General features: G+C 38.6%; 1 protein-coding gene across 11 annotated transcripts in view; it reads left to right on the top strand.

Annotated features, from left to right (window-relative positions):
* LOC132204217 (ankyrin-3) overlaps positions 1-18649 on the top strand; it is a 108733-nt gene extending 90084 nt beyond the window's left edge. For 10 of the 11 annotated variants that reach the window (XM_059632576.1, XM_059632582.1, XM_059632581.1 and 7 more), the window contains 4 exons: positions 9601-9633; positions 9833-15670; positions 16744-16810; positions 16996-18649. In XM_059632576.1, coding sequence (XP_059488559.1) covers positions 9601-9633; positions 9833-15670; positions 16744-16810; positions 16996-17020 — 5963 coding nt within the window. In that variant the 3' untranslated portion in view covers positions 17021-18649. The remainder of the gene's footprint in view (positions 1-9600; positions 9634-9832; positions 15671-16743; positions 16811-16995) is intronic. The other variant, XM_059632587.1, reaches the window with a different exon arrangement.
* The last annotated feature ends 2637 nt before the right edge of the window (positions 18650-21286 follow it).

Raw genomic sequence — 21286 nt, 5'->3', positions numbered from 1 at the left:
CAGATGCTTTTTCTGAAGTTGAGGGCGTGCAAGATGTAGCTACCACAGAATTGATTGAAGTTGTTTCACTTGAGGAGACTGATGAATCATTGAGGAAAGATGTTGAAATTTTGGCACCTGAACAATCAGAAGTTATCTCTGAAATCGTGAGCAAAGACGAGATTACTGAGGTTGCAAGCGAGAAAGAAATAGTCTCCGAACAAGTAGCTGATGATGAATCTATTGACTTAACAAAGACTGCAGATGTTGAGGTAGCTGAGGAGACCAAAGACAAGCTGCCTGAACTTACTGCCACAATTGAATCTGAAATAAAAACAGAGGAAATAATCGTTGAACCAGTGGCAGAAACAACACCAGTAATTGAAATCCCTCCTTCTGAGCAAAAAGAAATTGTCACTGATGTCACGAGAATTGTTGAATCAGTTGTGCAAGATCAAGCCTTTGAAGATGTGGCTGAAACACCATCTCTTGAGCCAACAGATATCAAAGAATCTGAGGACACCAAAGCCTTGGAGGAAGAAATTGCTGCATCAATTGAAGCTGAAAAACCTGTGACTGAAGAAATTCTAGAAAAAGTGGAAGTAACGTCTCCTGTGAAGGTGCAGGAGGCTGCCGTTGATTCTCTGACATCAGATGCCGATGAGCAGCCTGAGGTGAAGGAGATTGAAACCAAACACGTAGTTACAATTGATGCATCTACCGAAGAGAAACCAGAAATTTCAGCTCCTGAGACACAAGAAGAAATCACAGATGTTATTTCTGAAGTTGAGGGCGTGCAAGATGTAGCTACCACAGAATTGATTGAAGTTGTTTCACTTGAGGAGACTGATGAATCATTGAGGAAAGATGTTGAAATTTTGGCACCTGAGCAATCAGAAGTTATCTCTGAAATCGTGAGCAAAGACGAGATTACTGAGGTTGCAAGCGAGAAAGAAATAGTCTCCGAACAAGTAGCTGATGATGAATCTATTGACTTAACAAAGACTGCAGATGTTGAGGTAGCTGAGGAGACCAAAGACAAGCTGCCTGAACTTACTGCCACAATTGAATCAGAAATACAAACAGAGGAAATAATCGTTGAACCCGTGGCAGAAACAACACCAGTAATTGAAATTGCTCCTTCTGAGCAAAAAGAAATTGTCACTGATGTCACGAGCATTGTTGAATCAGTTGTGCAAGATGTAGCCTTTGAAGATGTGGCTGAAACACCATCTCTTGAGCCAACAGATATCAAAGAACCTGAGGCAACCAAAGCCTTGGAGAAAGAAATTGCTGCATCAATTGAAGCTGAAAAACCTGTGACTGAAGAAATTCTAGAAAAAGTGGAAGTTACGTCTCCTGTGAAGGTGCAGGAGGCTGCCGTTGATTCTCTGACATCAGATGCCGATGAGAAGCCTGAGGTGAAGGAGATTGAAACCAAACACGTAGTTACAATTGATGCATCTACCGAAGAGAAACCAGAAATTTCAGCTCCTGAGACACAAGAAGAAATCACAGATGTTATTTCTGACGTTGAGGGCGTGCAAGATGTAGCTACCACAGAATTGATTGAAGTTGTTTCACTTGAGGAGACTGATGAATCATTGAGGAAAGAAGTTGAAATTTTGGCACCTGAGCAATCAGAAGCTATCTCTGAAATCGTGAGCAAAGACGAGATTACTGAGGTTGCAAGCGAGAAAGAAATAGTCTCCGAACAAGTAGCTGATGATGAATCTATTGACTTAACAAAGACTGCAGATGTTGAGGTAGCTGAGGAGACCAAAGACAAGCTGCCTGAACTTACTGCCACAATTGAATCTGAAATACAAACAGAGGAAATAATCGTTGAACCAGTGGCAGAAACAACACCAGTAATTGAAATTGCTCCTTCTGAGCAAAATGAAATTGTAACTGATGTCACGAGCATTGTTGAATCAGTTGTGCAAGATGTAGCCTTTGAAGATGTGGCTGAAACACCATCTCTTGAGCCAACAGATATCAAAGAACCTGAGGCAACCAAAGCCTTGGAGGAAGAAATTGCTGCATCAATTGAAGCTGAAAAACCTGTGACTGAAGAAATTCTAGAAAAAGTGGAAGTTACGTCTCCTGTGAAGGTGCAGGAGGCTGCCGTTGATTCTCTGACATCAGATGCCGATGAGCAGCCTGAGGTGAAGGAGATTGAAACCAAACACGTAGTTACAATTGATGCATCTACCGAAGAGAAACCAGAAATTTCAGCTCCTGAGACACAAGAAGAAATCACAGATGTTATTTCTGAAGTTGAGGGCGTGCAAGATGTAGCTACCACAGAATTGATTGAAGTTGTTTCACTTGAGGAGACTGATGAATCATTGAGGAAAGATGTTGAAATTTTGGCACCTGAGCAATCAGAAGTTATCTCTGAAATCGTGAGCAAAGACGAGATTACTGAGGTTGCAAGCGAGAAAGATATAGTCTCCGAACAAGTAGCTGATGATGAATCTATTGACTTAACAAAGACTGCAGATGTTGAGGTAGCTGAGGAGACCAAAGACAAGCTGCCTGAACTTACTGCCACAATTGAATCTGAAATACAAACAGAGGAAATAATCGTTGAACCAGTGGCAGAAACAACACCAGTAATTGAAATTGCACCTTCTGAGCAAAAAGAAATTGTCACTGATGTCACGAGCATTGTTGAATCAGTTGCGCAAGATGTAGCCTTTGAAGATGTGGCTGAAACACCATCTCTTGAGCCAACAGATATCAAAGAACCTGAGGCAACCAAAGCCTTGGAGGAAGAAATTGCTGCATCAATTGAAGCTGAAAAACCTGTGACTGAAGAAATTCTAGAAAAAGTGGAAGTTACGTCTCCTGTGAAGGTGCAGGAGGCTGCCGTTGATTCTCTGACATCAGATGCCGATGAGCAGCCTGAGGTGAAGGAGATTGAAACCAAACACGTAGTTACAATTGATGCATCTACCGAAGAGAAACCAGAAATTTCAGCTCCTGAGACACAAGAAGAAATCACAGATGTTATTTCTGAAGTTGAGGGCGTGCAAGATGTAGCTACCACAGAATTGATTGAAGTTGTTTCACTTGAGGAGACTGATGAATCATTGAGGAAAGATGTTGAAATTTTGGCACCTGAGCAATCAGAAGTTATCTCTGAAATCGTGAGCAAAGACGAGATTACTGAGGTTGCAAGCGAGAAAGAAATAGTCTCCGAACAAGTAGCTGATGATGAATCTATTGACTTAACAAAGACTGCAGATGTTGAGGTAGCTGAGGAGACCAAAGACAAGCTGCCTGAACTTACTGCCACAATTGAATCTGAAATACAATCAGAGGAAATAATCGTTGAACCAGTGGCAGAAACAACACCAGTAATTGAAATTGCTCCTTCTGAGCAAAATGAAATTGTAACTGATGTCACGAGCATTGTTGAATCAGTTGTGCAAGATGTAGCCTTTGAAGATGTGGCTGAAACACCATCTCTTGAGCCAACAGATATCAAAGAACCTGAGGCAACCAAAGCCTTGGAGGAAGAAATTGCTGCAACAATTGAAGCTGAAAAACCTGTGACTGAAGAAATTCTAGAAAAAGTGGAAGTTACGTCTCCTGTTAAGGTGCAGGAGGCTGCCGTTGATTCTCTGATATCAGATGCCGATGAGCAGCCTGAGGTGAAGGAGATTGAATCCAAACACGTAGTTACAATTGATGCATCTACCGAAGAGAAACCAGAAATTTCAGCTCCTGAGACACAAGATGAAATCACTGATGTTATTTCTGAAGTTGAGGGCGTGCAAGATGTAGCTACCACAGAATTGATTGAAGTTGTTTCACTTGAGGAGACTGATGAATCATTGAGGAAAGATGTTGAAATTTTGGCACCTGAGCAATCAGAAGTTATCTCTGAAATCGTGAGCAAAGACGAGATTACTGAGGTTGCAAGCGAGAAAGAAATAGTCTCCGAACAAGTAGCTGATGATGAATCTATTGACTTAACAAAGACTGCAGATGTTGAGGTAGCTGAGGAGACCAAAGACAAGCTGCCTGAACTTACTGCCACAATTGAATCTGAAATACAAACAGAGGAAATAATCGTTGAACCAGTGGCAGAAACAACACCAGTAATTGAAATTGCACCTTCTGAGCAAAAAGAAATTGTCACTGATGTCACGAGCATTGTTGAATCAGTTGTGCAAGATGTAGCCTTTGAAGATGTGGCTGAAACACCATCTCTTGAGCCAACAGATATCAAAGAACCTGAGGCAACCAAAGCCTTGGAGGAAGAAATTGCTGCATCAATTGAAGCTGAAAAACCTGTGACTGAAGAAATTCTAGAAAAAGTGGAAGTTACGTCTCCTGTGAAGGTGCAGGAGGCTGCCGTTGATTCTCTGACATCAGATGCCGATGAGCAGCCTGAGGTGAAGGAGATTGAAACCAAACACGTAGTTACAATTGATGCATCTTCCGAAGAGAAACCAGAAATTTCAGCTCCTGAGACACAAGAAGAAATCACAGATGTTATTTCTGAAGTTGAGGGCGTGCAAGATGTAGCTACCACAGAATTGATTGAAGTTGTTTCACTTGAGGAGACTGATGAATCATTGAGGAAAGATGTTGAAATTTTGGCACCTGAGCAATCAGAAGTTATCTCTGAAATCGTGAGCAAAGACGAGATTACTGAGGTTGCAAGCGAGAAAGAAATAGTCTCCGAACAAGTAGCTGATGATGAATCTATTGACTTAACAAAGACTGCAGATGTTGAGGTAGCTGAGGAGACCAAAGACAAGCTGCCTGAACTTACTGCCACAATTGAATCTGAAATACAAACAGAGGAAATAATCGTTGAACCAGTGGCAGAAACAACACCAGTAATTGAAATCCCTCCTTCTGAGCAAAAAGAAATTGTCACTGATGTCGCGAGAATTGTTGAATCAGTTGTGCAAGATGAAGCCTTTGAAGATGTGGCTGAAAATCCATCTCTTGAGCCAACAGATATCAAAGAACCTGAGGCAACCAAAGCCTTGGAGGAAGAAATTGCTTCATCAATTGAAGCTGAAAAACCTGTGACTGAAGATATTCTAGAAAAAGTGGAAGTTACGTCTCCTGTGAAGGATCTGGAGGCTGCCGTTGTATCTCTGCCATCAGATGCCAATGGTCAGCTAGAGGTGATGGAGAGTGAAACCAATTACGTTACCACCATTAGTGAAATCACCAAGCCGAAATCAGAAATTTTAGCTGCTGAGCTACAAGAAGCATCTGCTGATTTCGATATGAAAGATGTGATTTCTGAAGTTGGTGCGCAAGAAATATCTGCTGCACAAGCTGTTAAAGTTGAATCCGCGAGCGTACCCACAACCACACAGATGCCCCACGAGATGCTGCCCCATATTTCATCTGCGATAGAGACTGAAGATTTGACAGAGCAGCTTATCGAGAAAGAAGCATTCACTCAACCAGCGATTGATGTTGATACCTCTGAATTTATTACTGATGTTGTGAGTAAAGATGAACTCTCTGTGGTAACTGGCGTGCTAGAGGTTGCATCTGAGCAAGTGGTTGATTATACACTTGATGACATATTAAGGGAACCTTACACATCTTCAGCTATAAATCAAGGTGCCTCTTTGAAATCATCAGCAATTGAACTGGAATTAGTGCGCGAAAAAGATAATATTGGTGAATTTGATATGCGAAAGGATAAATCTTTTGAGAAGCACATATATTCAGCAAAGCATGTTTCTGTTCAGGATACAGTAAATGAAGAACAGATGGAAGCAGTTTCCACGGAAATATACAATTTTGGTGATAAGGAAGCAACATCTTCTGATAAAGAATTACAAATAGGTTTTCAGGAAAGTGGGAGATTGCTGCATGTACGTTCTCGTGCAGATCGCCCGACATCTCTTAATTCAGGTATTCCATCAGATACACCGAGAACTTCTGACTACCACTCTGACATTCAAAGACCTTTTTCAACAGAAAATATTGAAGAAATCCTTGACGAAACGATGACATCATACTTTGCTCAAGATATTACAAATCAAACTTACGGTAAGGCCTGTGATTCAAGCGTTGAAATTGAACATGGTATAACAATGGATGATGATATGTTAGAAGTAACTATGACAGAAAAATCTAGAAACTCTAATATTGATGGAGTTTTGTTTACAGTGGAGAGTGGGGAAACATTTGCAAAGTTATCATCTGCTAAGCGGGAACTATTTTGTAAGTGTGAAAATGTTACGCACGAAGAGGCTATTTCTTCAAAGCCAAAGATTCAATCAAAGATTCCAGTGAAAAAGGGCTCCGGAACAATTAAGAAAGAACAGTTTGCACCGTCTGGGGCTACAAGAAAAGCGGATATTAAAAAGACGGAAGGACCATTTGTATTAAAGATGCGTGATCAAAAGAATTTATCGGCAAATCGCGAATCAAAAATAGTTCCAAGCTCAGTAGATCTAAAAATAAAAGGACGACCTCGCCAATCAAATCTGTATGATAGCAATCGATCCGAATGGCTCCTGAAAAGAGATGATAGAGCAACTAAAGAGAGGTCCCTTTTCTTTTCACATTCTTCATCCACTCCTACGTCAATTTCAAAATCGAAAACTTCCACTGAGCGTGTTGTATCCGTAGCATCTGAAATATTCCAGGAGCGTAAAACTGGAAACTCGAAAAATAGGGAGGGTAAAAAGCACACCGAACAGAGTCAGTCGAAAATTATAACAACTGAAGTTTTTACTCGAACAGTTAACACGGCGACAAATGGGGTTGAAATAGTGTTCAAAGAGCCAAGTAAACCGAGTTCAACATATAGGCCGGTAGAAAAGGTATCAAAAAATAGAAAGGAACAATACAATACCGCACAAATTACTGAGAAACCGAAACTTCCCCCAGGCGCTCATGTTTCACATTTCCCACCTCCTGGGTCTCCAGTGAAGTCTAAAAAGGATAATGAAATAGAGTCCCCTAAAAGCAAGGAAGAGCAAATTTCCCCCTTATTAGACATTCAAACTGTAACTCCAACCAGAGTGAAACACAAATTTGAATACAAGCAACAAAATGATGAAGGTAAATTAGAGCATTCTTTCCAGTCTGAATGCTATGGCATGTTAGATGATTTTAATGTTTTTGTTTCCGATATCGTGTATCTCTTTACCACAGACACTTCTTCACTAGAGCACAAAGTTAGTTTTACGTTGTCTAGAGCATTAGAAATGCAAAATTTGTCAGATGCATGCAAACATGAATCTAAAAAGGAATTAAATCGGGTGCAACAGGAATCGACTAAGAAAATGGAAAAGTCTTATTCAAGTTTGATGCCGCAGGTGATGGATCCGGAGCGTGAAAGAAGAGAATCTGTTGTGCCAGAAATATCCGTCACCAAGGCTGGGCGGCAAAACGATGGGGAATGTCGAATTAACAAAGAAGATTTGTCCGACGTTGAGTACATTGACTTTAACGATTCTGAAAGGGGAGCCTTGGGTAATGCTGTCATTGTTGACAACGCAATTTCATCAGACGAAGATGGTGCTCCTATTAAGTCTCGCAGGCCTAAACGCAAGAGTGTGAGAAAAAGCAAAAATAAACTTCACGTTGCCGAAAAAGCAGGTGACTGCCTTACAGACACAGAAGATATGGACGGGGGCCAATATCTTAATGAGATCCCTGACGTCAACTTTAGTGACCTGAAACATTTCGAATCCGGAGATTTGGAATCCTATAAAGAATCCCACTCGGATGGCGTTGTGACCCGTTCGTTTCCAGACCCTTCGAGAAAAATGTCACTAGCTCTTCACCTAGAGGATCTTGATGGAGCTACTGACGTAGAAGATTTCATGGGTTCGACGGATGATTTGCGAGTGGTTCAGGATAGTCGTACACTGGTAAGCCCAGAACCACCTACCTATGATTTTGGCATCGTAGAAGACACCGAAAGGCTTAAGAACGAGAAGAGAATGAAGGTACCAGAGATTACCAAGAGTGGATTGACTGATACTGAGGATCTCTTTATGGATGAAAAATTCCCTCTTAAGAAGAAAAGAAGCAGGAGCCGCCATAGAAATCCTGCAAGTAGCAAGAACCTTTTGTTGCCAGGCACCGGAGGTGGTGATTCTGAGTCTGATGTAACTAGCGATTGTATGTCTGACACATCAGTAGCAACTGCTACGTCCATGCAGATGCTTGATGAGCTACGACTTCCTGACAACCTTGACGAAGGTAAAACAGACAATGAAGATTTTGATTTGACTTCAGGATCAGAAAGTGAACTTAATAACACCAATATTGATGATAGCTACGTGCTACAAAATTATGAATCTGGTCACATTTTAGCTGTGCAAGAAGGGAATGATGCAAAAAGGCGGTCAATAAATTTGGATGACATCAAATCTCGAGCCACATTGGCCACTCCTGAATCACGCTTGGATATAGGAACAACAGACATTGAAGACATGGAGGGCTCTAATGACGAAGCCCCGTCACCTCCAAGACCTGCGTCTCCGGCTATTGAATGTCACTCTTCCGTCGTTGAAATGAAAAGTGCAGCCATTCTGAATTACAACGCTCCTGATGAAATCCACTATTTGAAGGCTACACAAAACCAATCCGACACCCTAACAGATGTCGAGGATATGGACGTATCAAGGAGGAATTCATTCGTCAGAGAAGTGGAGGAGAAGTTATCAATAAATGACACAAAGCAAGAGGTCTGCGTTTGCTTTTCTGGCAAAAAGAAAGGAAATTCGGTCTGCGTCTGTGTAAACAAGAATGGTGGATCTCTCAGCTTGAAACATGGAGGATCGGGGTCAGGTACGAACGAAATGAGACTTTTTGACTGTCGAAGTAGACCAGCTAGTTCCATTAACTGTAGTGAATTAAGCTTTAAAAAGACGGAACAAGGTTTCCAAACCACAATGTACGTTGAAAAGCTAAAAAATCCTCTGTTGGTTCAGCCAACAGAAATGATGTATGTCAACCTTCCCGCTACCTACGAATTTTTGTGTCAGTCTATTTATGCTGAAGGAAATGTGGATCAGATGCTTTTACTATGTTGCATTCAAAATATTGCCTATAGAGTGTCAAGAGGAAAAGTAGATATCATTAAATTACCCGTGAGTATTAGAGGGCGAAAGGGAAACGTGTCAGACTTGATTTCAAAGTTCGAAAAAATATCACACAGACTTCCTAAGAATATACAACGTTCAACGTTGTCTAGAGAAAATATGTCTTTGTTTGCAAACTCTCTTGTAAAACCAATTATTAAGATCACTTGTTTAAATGACATAAGTAAAAGCCCGAATAGACTAGCACCATCAAGCATTCAAGAAACAGAAGCATTTAAGTTGCTGAATCTGAAAATCCTTGAATCTCGCAAGAAAGAAGAGATGAACAGAATAAAAAAGGGGAAAAATAGCGATAAAGAATTGCTACACAGCAGTAAAAATAAAGGTAAAACACTTTGAATATTTGGTATCACAGGATAATATGGGAACCGGATGAATTGGTGTGGTGACAGGTAGTACTTAAACTAGTCAGAATTGCTTCCCGCATGTAAATTACCAGCTATAAAATGCAATGAAAATGATCTCAATAAAAATAATCTTATGAGTATGTTTCTTATGATTGCAGATGCTGGAGTTGAAGGAAACAGTTCCGTACAAGGTAAGGAAATGATGCAATGCATGAATATTGAAACCTAACTTAGTACGCTATGCTTTAAATGATGCATAACTATCTATTCAAAGCTCACTAAAATAACATATATTTGAAAATTCCCATGAGAAGGAAAAAAATCGTAATATTAAATGTTACTTCATATGTGGAATGGTCATGTTAACAAGTGTGAAACTTCTCTTTATAGAACATAAAAGCATACCCGGAGAAAAGAAGTCAAAGAGCGGCATAGTAAACCCTACCCAAATTTCCTACCAAGGGCAGAGAATCGAGCTGCCAAAGTCAGTAAAGGCACATGATTCAGTTAAAACGAAGAGTACAGAAGAAGAAATTCCCAGTTACGTAGACAGAAAACAATTTTGGGAAAATGTTACTGGCACGACGAAGTCACTAATTGGTCCAAAACAATATCAAAAGGGAAAGCTTATTAGTGAGGAAGAGAGCAAAAAGGAAATGGAGATAAGGAAAGAAGCTGAAGAAAGCTGTGTAAAAACAAGACAAAAGACCCAAAGAATTGAAAAGGACATTATGAAAGAATTTTCTGATGATTTTCTTCGCCAGCAAGAAGAGAGTTCACCCGAGCACAAAATTCTAGGAACAAAGCAGAAGTTTAATGGAAAACTAACAGAAGAGTCAATTGTATCAAGACAAATTCACACTGAAATTTTTACTACAGAAATTTCAGAAAACATTGAAAGCCTTATACCAGAGGACAAACCAATTTCCCCTTTACAAGCCATTGAGGACGTCAACGAACCGATGCCAGATCCAGCATTTGCTACTGTCAAAGAAAAAATTGGAGAATTCGAAAAGAAGCTCTCTCCAGACTCGAAGCCACTTTTCCCTGCAGAACAAGAATACCAGCCACCAATAAAGCAGTCTAGTGAACATCAAGCCAAAATTTGTGCGGAAAGCCTTATTTCAGATATAGAGGATACAATCAAGAAAAGCCCTATCGTCAACATCAGCACTGACGAAATATTTAGGAGCTTTCAAACTAATCAAGAAATTGAAGATAAACAGATAACATCTGCTTCAAAAAACATCGTGACTGAGGCAGATGGCAACCTAGATAAAAAATTGGAAACTTTTAAAAAATCAGAGAAAATTGACCACGTTCATGAAATTCAACACACTGACTCCAGTTCAAAGGTCAAATCTGCTACACACAAGCTTGAAACAGATATTTTGAGTAAAGCATCCACAGGCATGGCGATATATCAAGAAGCTGTGGTTCAATCTACAAAAAAAAGTGACGAAATTGAAACGCAGGTCTTGGAGCAATCAAAAACTAGTGAGAAATCACAAATACATTTTAATATCGATGGAGAGCATACGTTGATGAAGGATGATGCAACAATAAGTGAAGTTGCCACCAAAGCAACAGCCAGCATTCCTGCTCAGTTTACAACAGAAATCAGTACAAGCACATCCCCAGACGAAAGTGTAGCAATTAAAAGAAGAGATAACGAATTGAACAAGATTGATAACGATAAAGCAGAGCATGTCAGAGCAGAAAAACAAGATGCAATCCATGAGCATGTAAAAGATATAAGCGAGAGAGTAAAAAGTGGAAGCTCATTGACTAAATTGGAGTTTTCATCTGAATCAGAATGTATGATGAGAATAACGGAAAAAGCTACTCAAAGCAGTAAAGATAAAAAAGAAGACATGAAAATGTCAGTTGCCAAAACTGAGTCTGGTAAAAGGGATGAATTATCCACTCTCTCTGAAACACTGACGCTGGCTATGGATTCAGATGTGTCATTAAATAGATTAAATCAATTGAGCAAAGAAGAGGTCAAAGAAATAAAAAAATCCGAAATGGTTTCGTATGAAACAACTATAGAAACTTCTGGAACTTCAAAATTGATGTCGGAGGAAGATACATCACAAAAACTAGTGCAGCAAAGAAATGAAATGGCAGTATTTGGAAAAGAAATTTTTGAATCTGAAACGGTATCGTTCAAAAGTGAAATACTGACGAAAGTTTCTGAAAAATCCAATTTTGACCAAACGGATCAAACATCTCAAATTAGCAATACACAAGAGGATAAGGAGCTAGTGAGGGAAGTGATTTCCAAAGACGTTCAGCATGCATATAAAGAGGAAAAGTCCGTCAGAGCCGAGGAGGCCAACAAAGGCCAAATTATCATCGATAAAGTAACCAAAGATTCAGTAATGGAAAGGGATACAGACATGGAAGTATTAGAACGTATTGTTCAATCACCCTTGCAATCTGAAATACCGCTGACCGTTACAAGTGCTTTTAAAATAACTGAAAAATCGTCTTCGCACGAGGTTACGATTCCAAAAGCAAAAACTGCTGAGATTGAGGTAGAAAAGGCCATTGCAGAGGTTAGAGAATCACTCGGTGCTGCTCAAGAGAGTCTGATTGAAAGTCAGTTTAAATCATCTACCGAGGAAAAGAAAAGGTCGCCATCAGAGTTTGAATTCAAAGTGTGCCAATTCGAGAAAAATGAAATCGCAGAAAGTAAATCATCTGATGATGAAAAAAACATCTTTAGTGGACAGGAGGAAACGAGCTCCACTCAAGAGAATAAGAAACCCGACCGTTCTTCAAGCTCTGGAGAAAGCTTCAAACACGATGAAAATTTCAAAAGTAGGCCTTGCTCATCTGATGTTGAAGGCCTAATTGTGGGTGCCGCTACTTCTTCCGAATATGAATCTGCCCTCACATCACAGGATACCTCACAGAGATCTGCTACGTCTCAGGAATACATAACCGCTGTCAGTTCGATCAGCAGTAATAAATCATATAGTTCTGAAAGTTCTGGGCAGCAAATTGAAGTTCACAGTGATGCATCAGAAACTCTAGTTCCATCTGCCATGGAGTTGGAAACTGATTTGGAAGACAATTTGCCTAATGAAGATTTAGATCTTGGGCACGACAATGATTTACAGCGCCCTCTTGGGTCTGCATACCAAGTTCTTCATGAAACAAAATCATCAGAGTCTGATGACTCGTACATTGAAGATTTTAAAGATTCACCCGTTAAAGAAAAAAGAGCGTCCGACCAGTCAAGAATGAAACGATCACTAGAAATGACATTCCACCCCGAGCCAAAAACGATTCTCACGGATAGTCCGGTATCTGAGATTACAACAACTGAAGAAAAAGAACGTCTTTTCTCAAGCATAGATGATACTGTTAGCATAATAAGTACGAGTGTTTCCAGCGCCTCTGAATTAGATCAGAGGACAGTGATGGAAAATCTTGCATCACAAACCATTTCGCAGCAATTTACTGACATGGCCAGCAGCATTGAGAGACTAGATGATTTATCATCCCTGAATTCTTCTTACGGAATATCTCCGCCGAGGCAGGAAAACACATTTGAAAACAAACAGCCACCACAAGAGTGCGAAAAGTATACTGAAACTACAGCTGTGTCTTCGAGTGAGAAAGATGTTTCTTGCTCTGTAACAATAATGTCAAGTTCGTCAGTTGAGAAATGTGTGGCAACTCAAATAACTTCAATTCAAGATCATACAGGATCAAAAATCAATGACCAACCAGAGTTCTTAAAGGAGGAGGAGATTTTAGATCAAAAAATAAATTTCCAAAAGGAGCAAAAAGATGATGATGAGAAGGACATTGACGAAGCAGATGTTGAGCTTGAAATTCCGGCAGATGAAGAAGGATACGAGCTGAGAGAAGATGAAGTGCTTGAAGAGCACAAGAATTTTTCGCAAACTCTTATTGACGGTGTTAAAAATATAGTTGAAAGACCCAAAACTCCTGAGCCTGATGCAGACAAGTTCCACGTGAAAGAGAAAAACTTTGAAGCAAGAAAAACCCCTCCCGAAGTGCCACACTTTCCTTCGCAAGGCATTTCTTCCACATGTTTACCACCAACAATCCTCGAGGACGATGACGCAGAGAAAAAGATTGAGGCGATGAATAACGTCAAAATAGTAGAATTCACTGAAGTGGCTGATATTCCGGATATTACTGTAACACAGCACCAAACACCTGTAGCTAAAAAGAAATTCGAATATCCAGAATCAGCTTCAGATGAATCCGTTCTCTCCAGTAGCAATAAAAAAGAAATTAGGGTAGAGAAAAATTTTACGGAGAATCAAAGTACTACTGAGGCGTCAGACATTTCCCCTGATGAGGAGGCTGTTATTTTGACGAAAGATGATATAATTTCTGACATCTCGCTAGCAAAAGAGAGCAAGAACGACCAAGCCGATAAATCACCTGAATCGGATGGAACTGACTCGTTCGAATTGTTGGAAAAAGCAGAAGGTGAAAAGGAACCAGAAAAGAAACAGTCAGACGAAGAAGATGAATTTCTTATAATTGAAGAGCTTGCTGATGAGGCTGACGAAAGTGCTTGTATTGCATCTATTCCCCAAGCCATTCCACGAGAATCAAAAATCCCTATACCTAGAAGGAAGTCAACAAAGCAAGACGATGATCTGCTTGTATCTTCTCCACCACCAACAAGCACTCGATTAACGGAAATTAAATTTTATCCGGATGACGAGAAATGTGACATGCCATTCCAACTTGAAGGAACCAGTTTCCAACCTCAAAACGTAGAAACGTATAAAAAGGACGTGGAAGAGGGTAAAAAATGGATAGAGCAACAGTTCAAGGGTGAATATGAAGACTTTGAGCAGCGAGGTAGGCTAGAAGACATTGAGGAAAAGGAAGAGACTGAGCAAAGTCATGCGAGCAGCAAAGTTGGAAGCATGGGAAGTTACAAAGATTCTTTCAGTAGTACACCAGAATATGACGTATTGGCTGGAAAAAGATATTTCTCGAAGAGCAGCGAACATGACGATGTCTCTATGGGATCGTTGCAGGAATTTGAAAAACTTGAGAGAGAGATTGCTCTGCGGCAGTCTTCAGGTTCGCAAGACTCTATCAATGGGGGCAGCTTTCAGCGACGGTACTTGGGCAGTAGAACTGGCCAAGGGGATGATATGTCAGTCTCATCCTTAAAAGAGTTTGAGCGGCTAGAAATAGCTTGCATCCAAGCTGAAACAATTGAAATCAAGGCTAAAGAGGAAGAAGCAATGCTTTCAGAAATTGACGAAGGTCACGAAAGTCAAGTGTCCGAATCTGAAAGTTGCGAAACAATTTCTGAAGCTGGAAAAGAGTCTGATTCAGATGATTATGAAAACAGGATGTTTGAAATTGATGAGATTATAAAGCAAGCTCAGTTTAACGTTGAGTCATTTGAGTCTAAAAAGGGTGAAGCCCATGGAAAGGGTACAAAGAAGGAACAAATTCCATCTGCGAAGCACGCCACAATATGCAAAGAATATGTTTTGCAGTACGAGTGTGAGAACCAGGAAGTGAATCCAATGACAATGAGCACTGACAGCATCGAGTCTCTGCAAGCCAAGGTGGAGCAAAAGAAGATGTTAGTATCTACTGATTCTCTAGAACTGGACACACCCAAGATTCCAAAATCCCAAAGTGCAGATTCCATTGAAGAGGAATTAAAAGGCGAAAAATCCAAAAGCAGCAGCTCAGGTCGGAGAGAAGACAGCCAGGAGGCTGGGGTGAGTGATTTGATGCTCTGCAGCACTGACTCGCTGGAGCCGACCAGCTCGACGGCCACTCACGCTACGTACCAGTACGAAACGGACTCGGTGATGTCATCATCTTTCACAAGCGGCGGCTCAGCCACAATGGTGTCCAGCACGGAGAACGTCGACTTTGACGTCGGCCAACTAAGTGAAGAGCAGCTAACCGAGGCTTTTAAAGCTGGTGGATTTGAAAAAGGAGATGTGCCGGCTCAGTTTTTGCTCAAAAACAACGAATCGTGGACCTACGTGACCGAAGTGATCGAGGGCGACGGAGCCGGTCGCTCCCAGATGATCGAGAGCGTTCCAGAGCCCATTGACCCTAGGCAATACTCTGCTGAGGTCTCCCATATGACTTACATTACCAGACACATCTCCTCTCAATCCTCGAAACCCTCGTCCTCTGAAACCTCAACCATAACAACGATTAGAACTGGACTAACTTCCGTTTCAGAAGGTAGACTAACGCAGATGTTTAATTCAACTATCATGTTATATGATTGGCCGAATTTTATATTTATTTTCGTCCCAAAGCCCCAGAAAAGGTCCCAATATATTTAATTTCTGTTCTGCCTTCACATTTTGATCTGTGTAACAGCACATTTATCAATTTTATTTTGCATGGTTTCGGCAAAATTTTGACTATGTGCATGAATATATGCGGAAACACAAAACCAGACCGACGACTCTCGATCGTCGAATTGTATTTTATTCGAGTTGGGTTGCACGCCGCTTTGATTGTTGTTAGAAAATCACCTCACGAACAAATTTGACACGTAGATAATTTGATTATTATAGATAGTGTATTTGATTGAGTTGAATTCTTTCTTGAAAACAAACTCAAAATGCTAAAAAGGACCAAAAATTATCGTGAATCTTCAAGCGCGCTATAAAACCGGCGTCCTTTGTTACGACGAAATAAAAAAATATTATACTTCTGGTTTTGTCCCCGTCGATAATTGGCGTTAATTATATTTATTATGCATGAATGTGAAATATCAAGCATGAAATTCCATATCAAAAATTTAAAAAAAAGTGTGTTAGCATTCCACATATGAGGCGGTGATTAAAATTCGGCCTCCTCCAAAAACCTGTAAATTGACGTTTCAAAATTGTAAACACCCCATATGCTATACAAAAATGCAATGTTAGCCGTAAATTTAAAAGGCTACGAGTCGGCAAATAAATTTAACATCTTCATTTTTATACATTTTTGCTTGTTTGTACCCATAAACATCATTTCCATACTCAATTATTTCTCTATGTAGAAAAAATTAAACACTACCATTTCCACATATTATAAAATCATATAAATTTGCATCTGATCGTTTATTTTTAGTGTAAAAAAAACAGCTCTCATTATTAAATCATGACAGGCAGTGAGAGAAAGATTGTTTTTACTTTAGATGGTATTGTTATATACATACATATTTCACAAAGAAAATGCTTAGTCGTGCATGTGATGATTTTCGTAGTGTCATGGAGCGTATATATTCGGCTTTAAAATAAAAATTTGATTCTTTGTTGCAGGTGGAAATCAGTCCGAAGGAGGCGTCACGGTTGAGGAAATGCTTCGCGATCCGACCAAACAATCAGGGTAAAGAGCGTTGAATTAGTTCAAAAAAAAAAAGTTAATTAAAAAATTATAATCAAAAGAATAATTTTGATTTTTTATAAATGCAGTTTGATTTATTGCATTTAAGAAAATTTATATCAGAATATAATTTTTACTGTTGCCAGCAAAGGAAAAATATGGATTTTATATTCCTGGTTGAATTTCAGGGTCGCAACCAAAGAGAACAAGTAGACAACTTTCAAGAACAGCCCACCAACGAATCAAGAGAAAATCAATCTTCCTAATACGACCATTACCACCCCCCGATTAGTCAGTCAGCCAAACACCGCTAAAAGCTAAAACACTGGAATGAAAGCAACAACATTTTTGGGATCAAGTTTAGTAATGCTATACAAAAATAATAGCTCTGGAATAATAACGACGAGCGCTGAAAAACGCGTTTCTATCAAATGAATCAAATGTTTATTGTACCAAGACGAAGAAAATGAACTGTCACCACTTTTCTCCCTAATGCGTCACACACACCGGATACAAATACTCCCCGTAAAAGAAAACAAAAAACGTGTCTATGACAAATTTTCGATAATGGAAAGAAAAATCTTTGTGCATTTTCAGCCATTGCTATATCTCCTAAACCAATTTCTTTGTAAATTTTGAATTTTATCCAGACTGTGAGCACTTCAGCAATGAATTCCAATTCGTTGATATTTTTCATTGAGGAAAGTGGAAACGAAATGTGTCTGTGCGTTTTGAAGCGCGTGTACCGGCGATATTAAGCTCATTAATATCGCTTTCGAGTCACACGCGTCCCTTTTAATTTTATGATTTGTAAAATTAATTTAGTTTCAAACCTGGCAACACATTTTGTTCCATAATTTTTCCGCTCGTAATAGTAAATTTAAATTTCGGCGCACCTCGCCTGCCATGCAAATGAGGGCCCTTGTTGGGCCCCCGCGTTTAGTGGACCCGAGTCCCGATCGGCCGTGGGTCGGGACCCAAGTCCACGAAAATTGTAAATTATTGCTCTAGTGTCTTGCTATGCTAGCTGTAAGATTAAGTCGGACGAAAGAAGAAAAGAAAAAATTTATGGAAAAAAAACAAATATTTCAAATATTTTACGATGACACACACACTCACTCACTCACACACACACGCGTTCACCGAATTTAATCCTGGTTTCGGTAGGTTTAGTTTCCCGTTTTTTGTTTACTTCTTTTTTGAATTTACTATTGTTTATCTGCTGTAATGTATCATTAAGTACGATTTCTGTATATGATTATTGATATGAGTAATTAATAATAATATATACATGATATATATTTTATTGCTTGCGGTCGGAGAAGCGATATCAAAATGTGAGATAAAGATGTATTTTTATTGTTGTTCTTATCTGCTGATTTTAATTATTTACGTTGTAGGTAGTTGAAAAAAAAGCGAAAAAATATTGAATAACAAGAAGTTAATTTAAAAGAAAATATATTTGAGATTACGAGCCCTTGGCTAGAGTTGAAAGCACCGAGGGGCACGACGATATTTTAATTTTTAAATTGTAAGACGAGGAATATCGCTATATGATGCTTAGAACGATAATATTTGCGTGTAAAGATATTTCACTACACATAGTGCTGCTTTGAAAGTAAAAAAAAAAACGAGAGAAAATCTGCCACCGAGATTTTTGTAACCGACCACTGATTTTTGGGATGAGCCACACAATTCAGGGCCTCGGCTCAGCCCCAGACTTCAGTTGTGGGCACATGAGAAATAAAAAAATTAATAAAAATGTACATCTTGCGCGCAGTATAATTTTTGACTATTCACCTAAATCGAGATAAATGATCAAATAAATTATGGGTTAAAATAAAAAAAAATTAAAAGTATTTCATTCATTAAAACCGGGACAAAAGATAGGATTAAAGCAAATTATTTTTGTATTCTGAAGAAAATAAAATATAAAGATTATTACTTATTTGCTGCAAAACAAATTCACTGAATTTTATGCTTATTCGTCTATTGTATTTTCAAGAAAGGATCATCAGCTATTATATTAGCTAATATATGAGGTAGCTCAGAACACTGGTAAGCCTTTTATCAACAAATGTTCAATTTTAATTTTGTTTGTTTGTTAATAATTACTATTTTTATTAATTTAATTTCCAAAATAATGTTTCAATTAACTACATTTTTTTATTTTTTTTTTAATCATAATAAAAAATGATAAAAAACTTGCTATTTACTGAAAACTCTGTTAAAGTCATCAAGAATAATTGGATCGAATACAATTTCAATCTATGATCATAAGATTTGCAGAAATTGAAATTATAAGCAGGAAGTATTATCGATATAATACACAGCTTGTGACTAAAACGTATGCAACACACTTGACAAGGAGGTCACGCGGGTTGCGGCAGGCGCTTTTCATCCCGCCAATTAGATTCAACGTGTGTATCAACGAATGGCTGATTGCCTGATTGATTTTATCTCACCAATAACACAAGTCAAATTTTTTATCGCTTTGTTTTAATCACAATAATGACCGCAAAAATAAAACTTTGGAGATTTTATTCATAATAAATAACGCCTTAATTGCAGACCGAACTTAGTAATGTGATTGCTGCATATGAATAAGGTAAATAAAAACACAAATAATTATTCATTAAACGTTAAGCAAATTTAAAAAAAAAAAACAGTTTGTTTGTAAATTAGAAAATTGATTATTGGAAACTATACAGCCTTTAGGAAAAATCAAGCATTAATAAATAACAAAAAAATATTTTAATATCATCAGTAGTGGAATCGGGTCAAACGCACAAAATCTCTGGAATATTAATTACTAAGATCATTTTTCATTAATTATGCATGAAATAAATTTGGACTTTACTGTTTCCATTTCTAAAAAATGGCTATAGAAAAAACACCAACAATTCATCTAATCTCCATATTTTTTCATAGCTATATAATTGAAAATCACTTCCATTATCCATAGGGATGCATTGAGACTTCTGGCTCAATTTTAATAAAATAAAAATCGAATAAATTTAAGAAATGTGCCAATTGTACGCATCAGATCTGATCATGGAACTTCTCACCTCGTCCGAGTTGGTCAACCTTGAAGTCAGCGACCATCACCTCAGTGTGTGACTCCAAAGTAAGGTGACAAGCCTTAATTTGATATAAATAAAAGTCTTCATGCATTTAAATTAACTCAGGATTGATTTAATATTTTGCCATCTTCCACGTCTGATGAAAACTGAGAATTGAAAAAGATTTCAAAATGATTTCCAGCTGTAAAGCCTAAAATTGATGTAAAAAAAACAGTCTCCATTAGTTTAGAATGACACAGGATTGATTTAATATTTTACGATCTTATGCGTTTGATAAAAAACTGAAAAATGAATAAAAAAAATTCAAAATGTTCACAAGATGATAAGACTTAATTTGATATAAATAACAGTCTCCATGCAATTAGATTGACACAGGATGAATTTAATATTTTTACATCTTCCGCGCACACTCAAAAATAGAAATCTCAAATTGACTCTTTTACGACATGTATATAGCTGACCTTGCGTTTTCGACCGAGTAAAAAATGTAAATTAGACTTAATTTTGAGCCTCGTAGGTTAATTTGAACAGCGAGAACGAAGACGGGAACTTATGTACCTTTCCGGCGGCGAGTCTAACTGGCTTTCGAGCAGATCTCCCGAGTCAGTTGGAACTCGCTACGCTGCTGCGCTGACTGGAGTGCTTGCATTTCGGCCGATTTTTGCCTTTTTCGGGCCGAATTTTAGCTCAATCTTGACCCCGACGAAACACGATGCATTTAATAAACAAAGAAAGCCATTATTAATCATATTTGGGCGGGTCCGAATGTCTTGTGGGAGAAAAGTGGGAACGGGTTTAGCAACCCGACAAAGTTGTCCCGAGGGAATTAAATAATATCTCGCCCTGATTGAAACTTTTTGAAATTTGGCGATCGAGAAGCTTATATTTTAAGAATAATTAAGGCATGAGGAAAATCGTGGTGCTATTTATTTTTTAATCCGAGCAGCCGTTGTCGCGCTGTGAGCATAAATACGCGCCGGCCTCTGCTTTGTCGCTTCGCACTCGCGGCGGAGAGCGGCGCGCTCGATTCATTAGATGTTTGCGCGAATTTTTTATTTTATTAGAAAGCGTTGAGATAAATCGTTCAAATTTTCAGCATTGATAGCAAACTAACTGAAATAATTTTTCATTTTTAATTCATAAAAAATATTTATCTGGAGCAAAGTAATTAACGTTTCCGCGAGAATTTTAATGTTTTAATTTTTAAATTAGAGGAAAATTTTTAAAATTACAAACCCTAACAGAAAATTGTAGCTAATTGAATTCTCTACAGTCAATTAAATAAACGTTTTGATGTCCAAATTTTTTTATTTGCCAACGGGATGACTAAAGTTAAAACATTACTTTAAATCAGGGCGAAATATTATCTGTTGTCAAGTGAAGAATGAAAATAAAA

This window comes from Neocloeon triangulifer, unplaced genomic scaffold (genome assembly GCF_031216515.1).
Source record: "Neocloeon triangulifer isolate White Clay Creek 2 clone unplaced genomic scaffold, ASM3121651v1 ptg000022l, whole genome shotgun sequence".
Lineage (NCBI taxonomy): Eukaryota > Metazoa > Arthropoda > Insecta > Ephemeroptera > Baetidae > Neocloeon > Neocloeon triangulifer.
The sequence above is the reverse complement of the archived record's forward strand: the minus strand, read 5'-3'. Positions and strand labels throughout refer to the sequence as shown.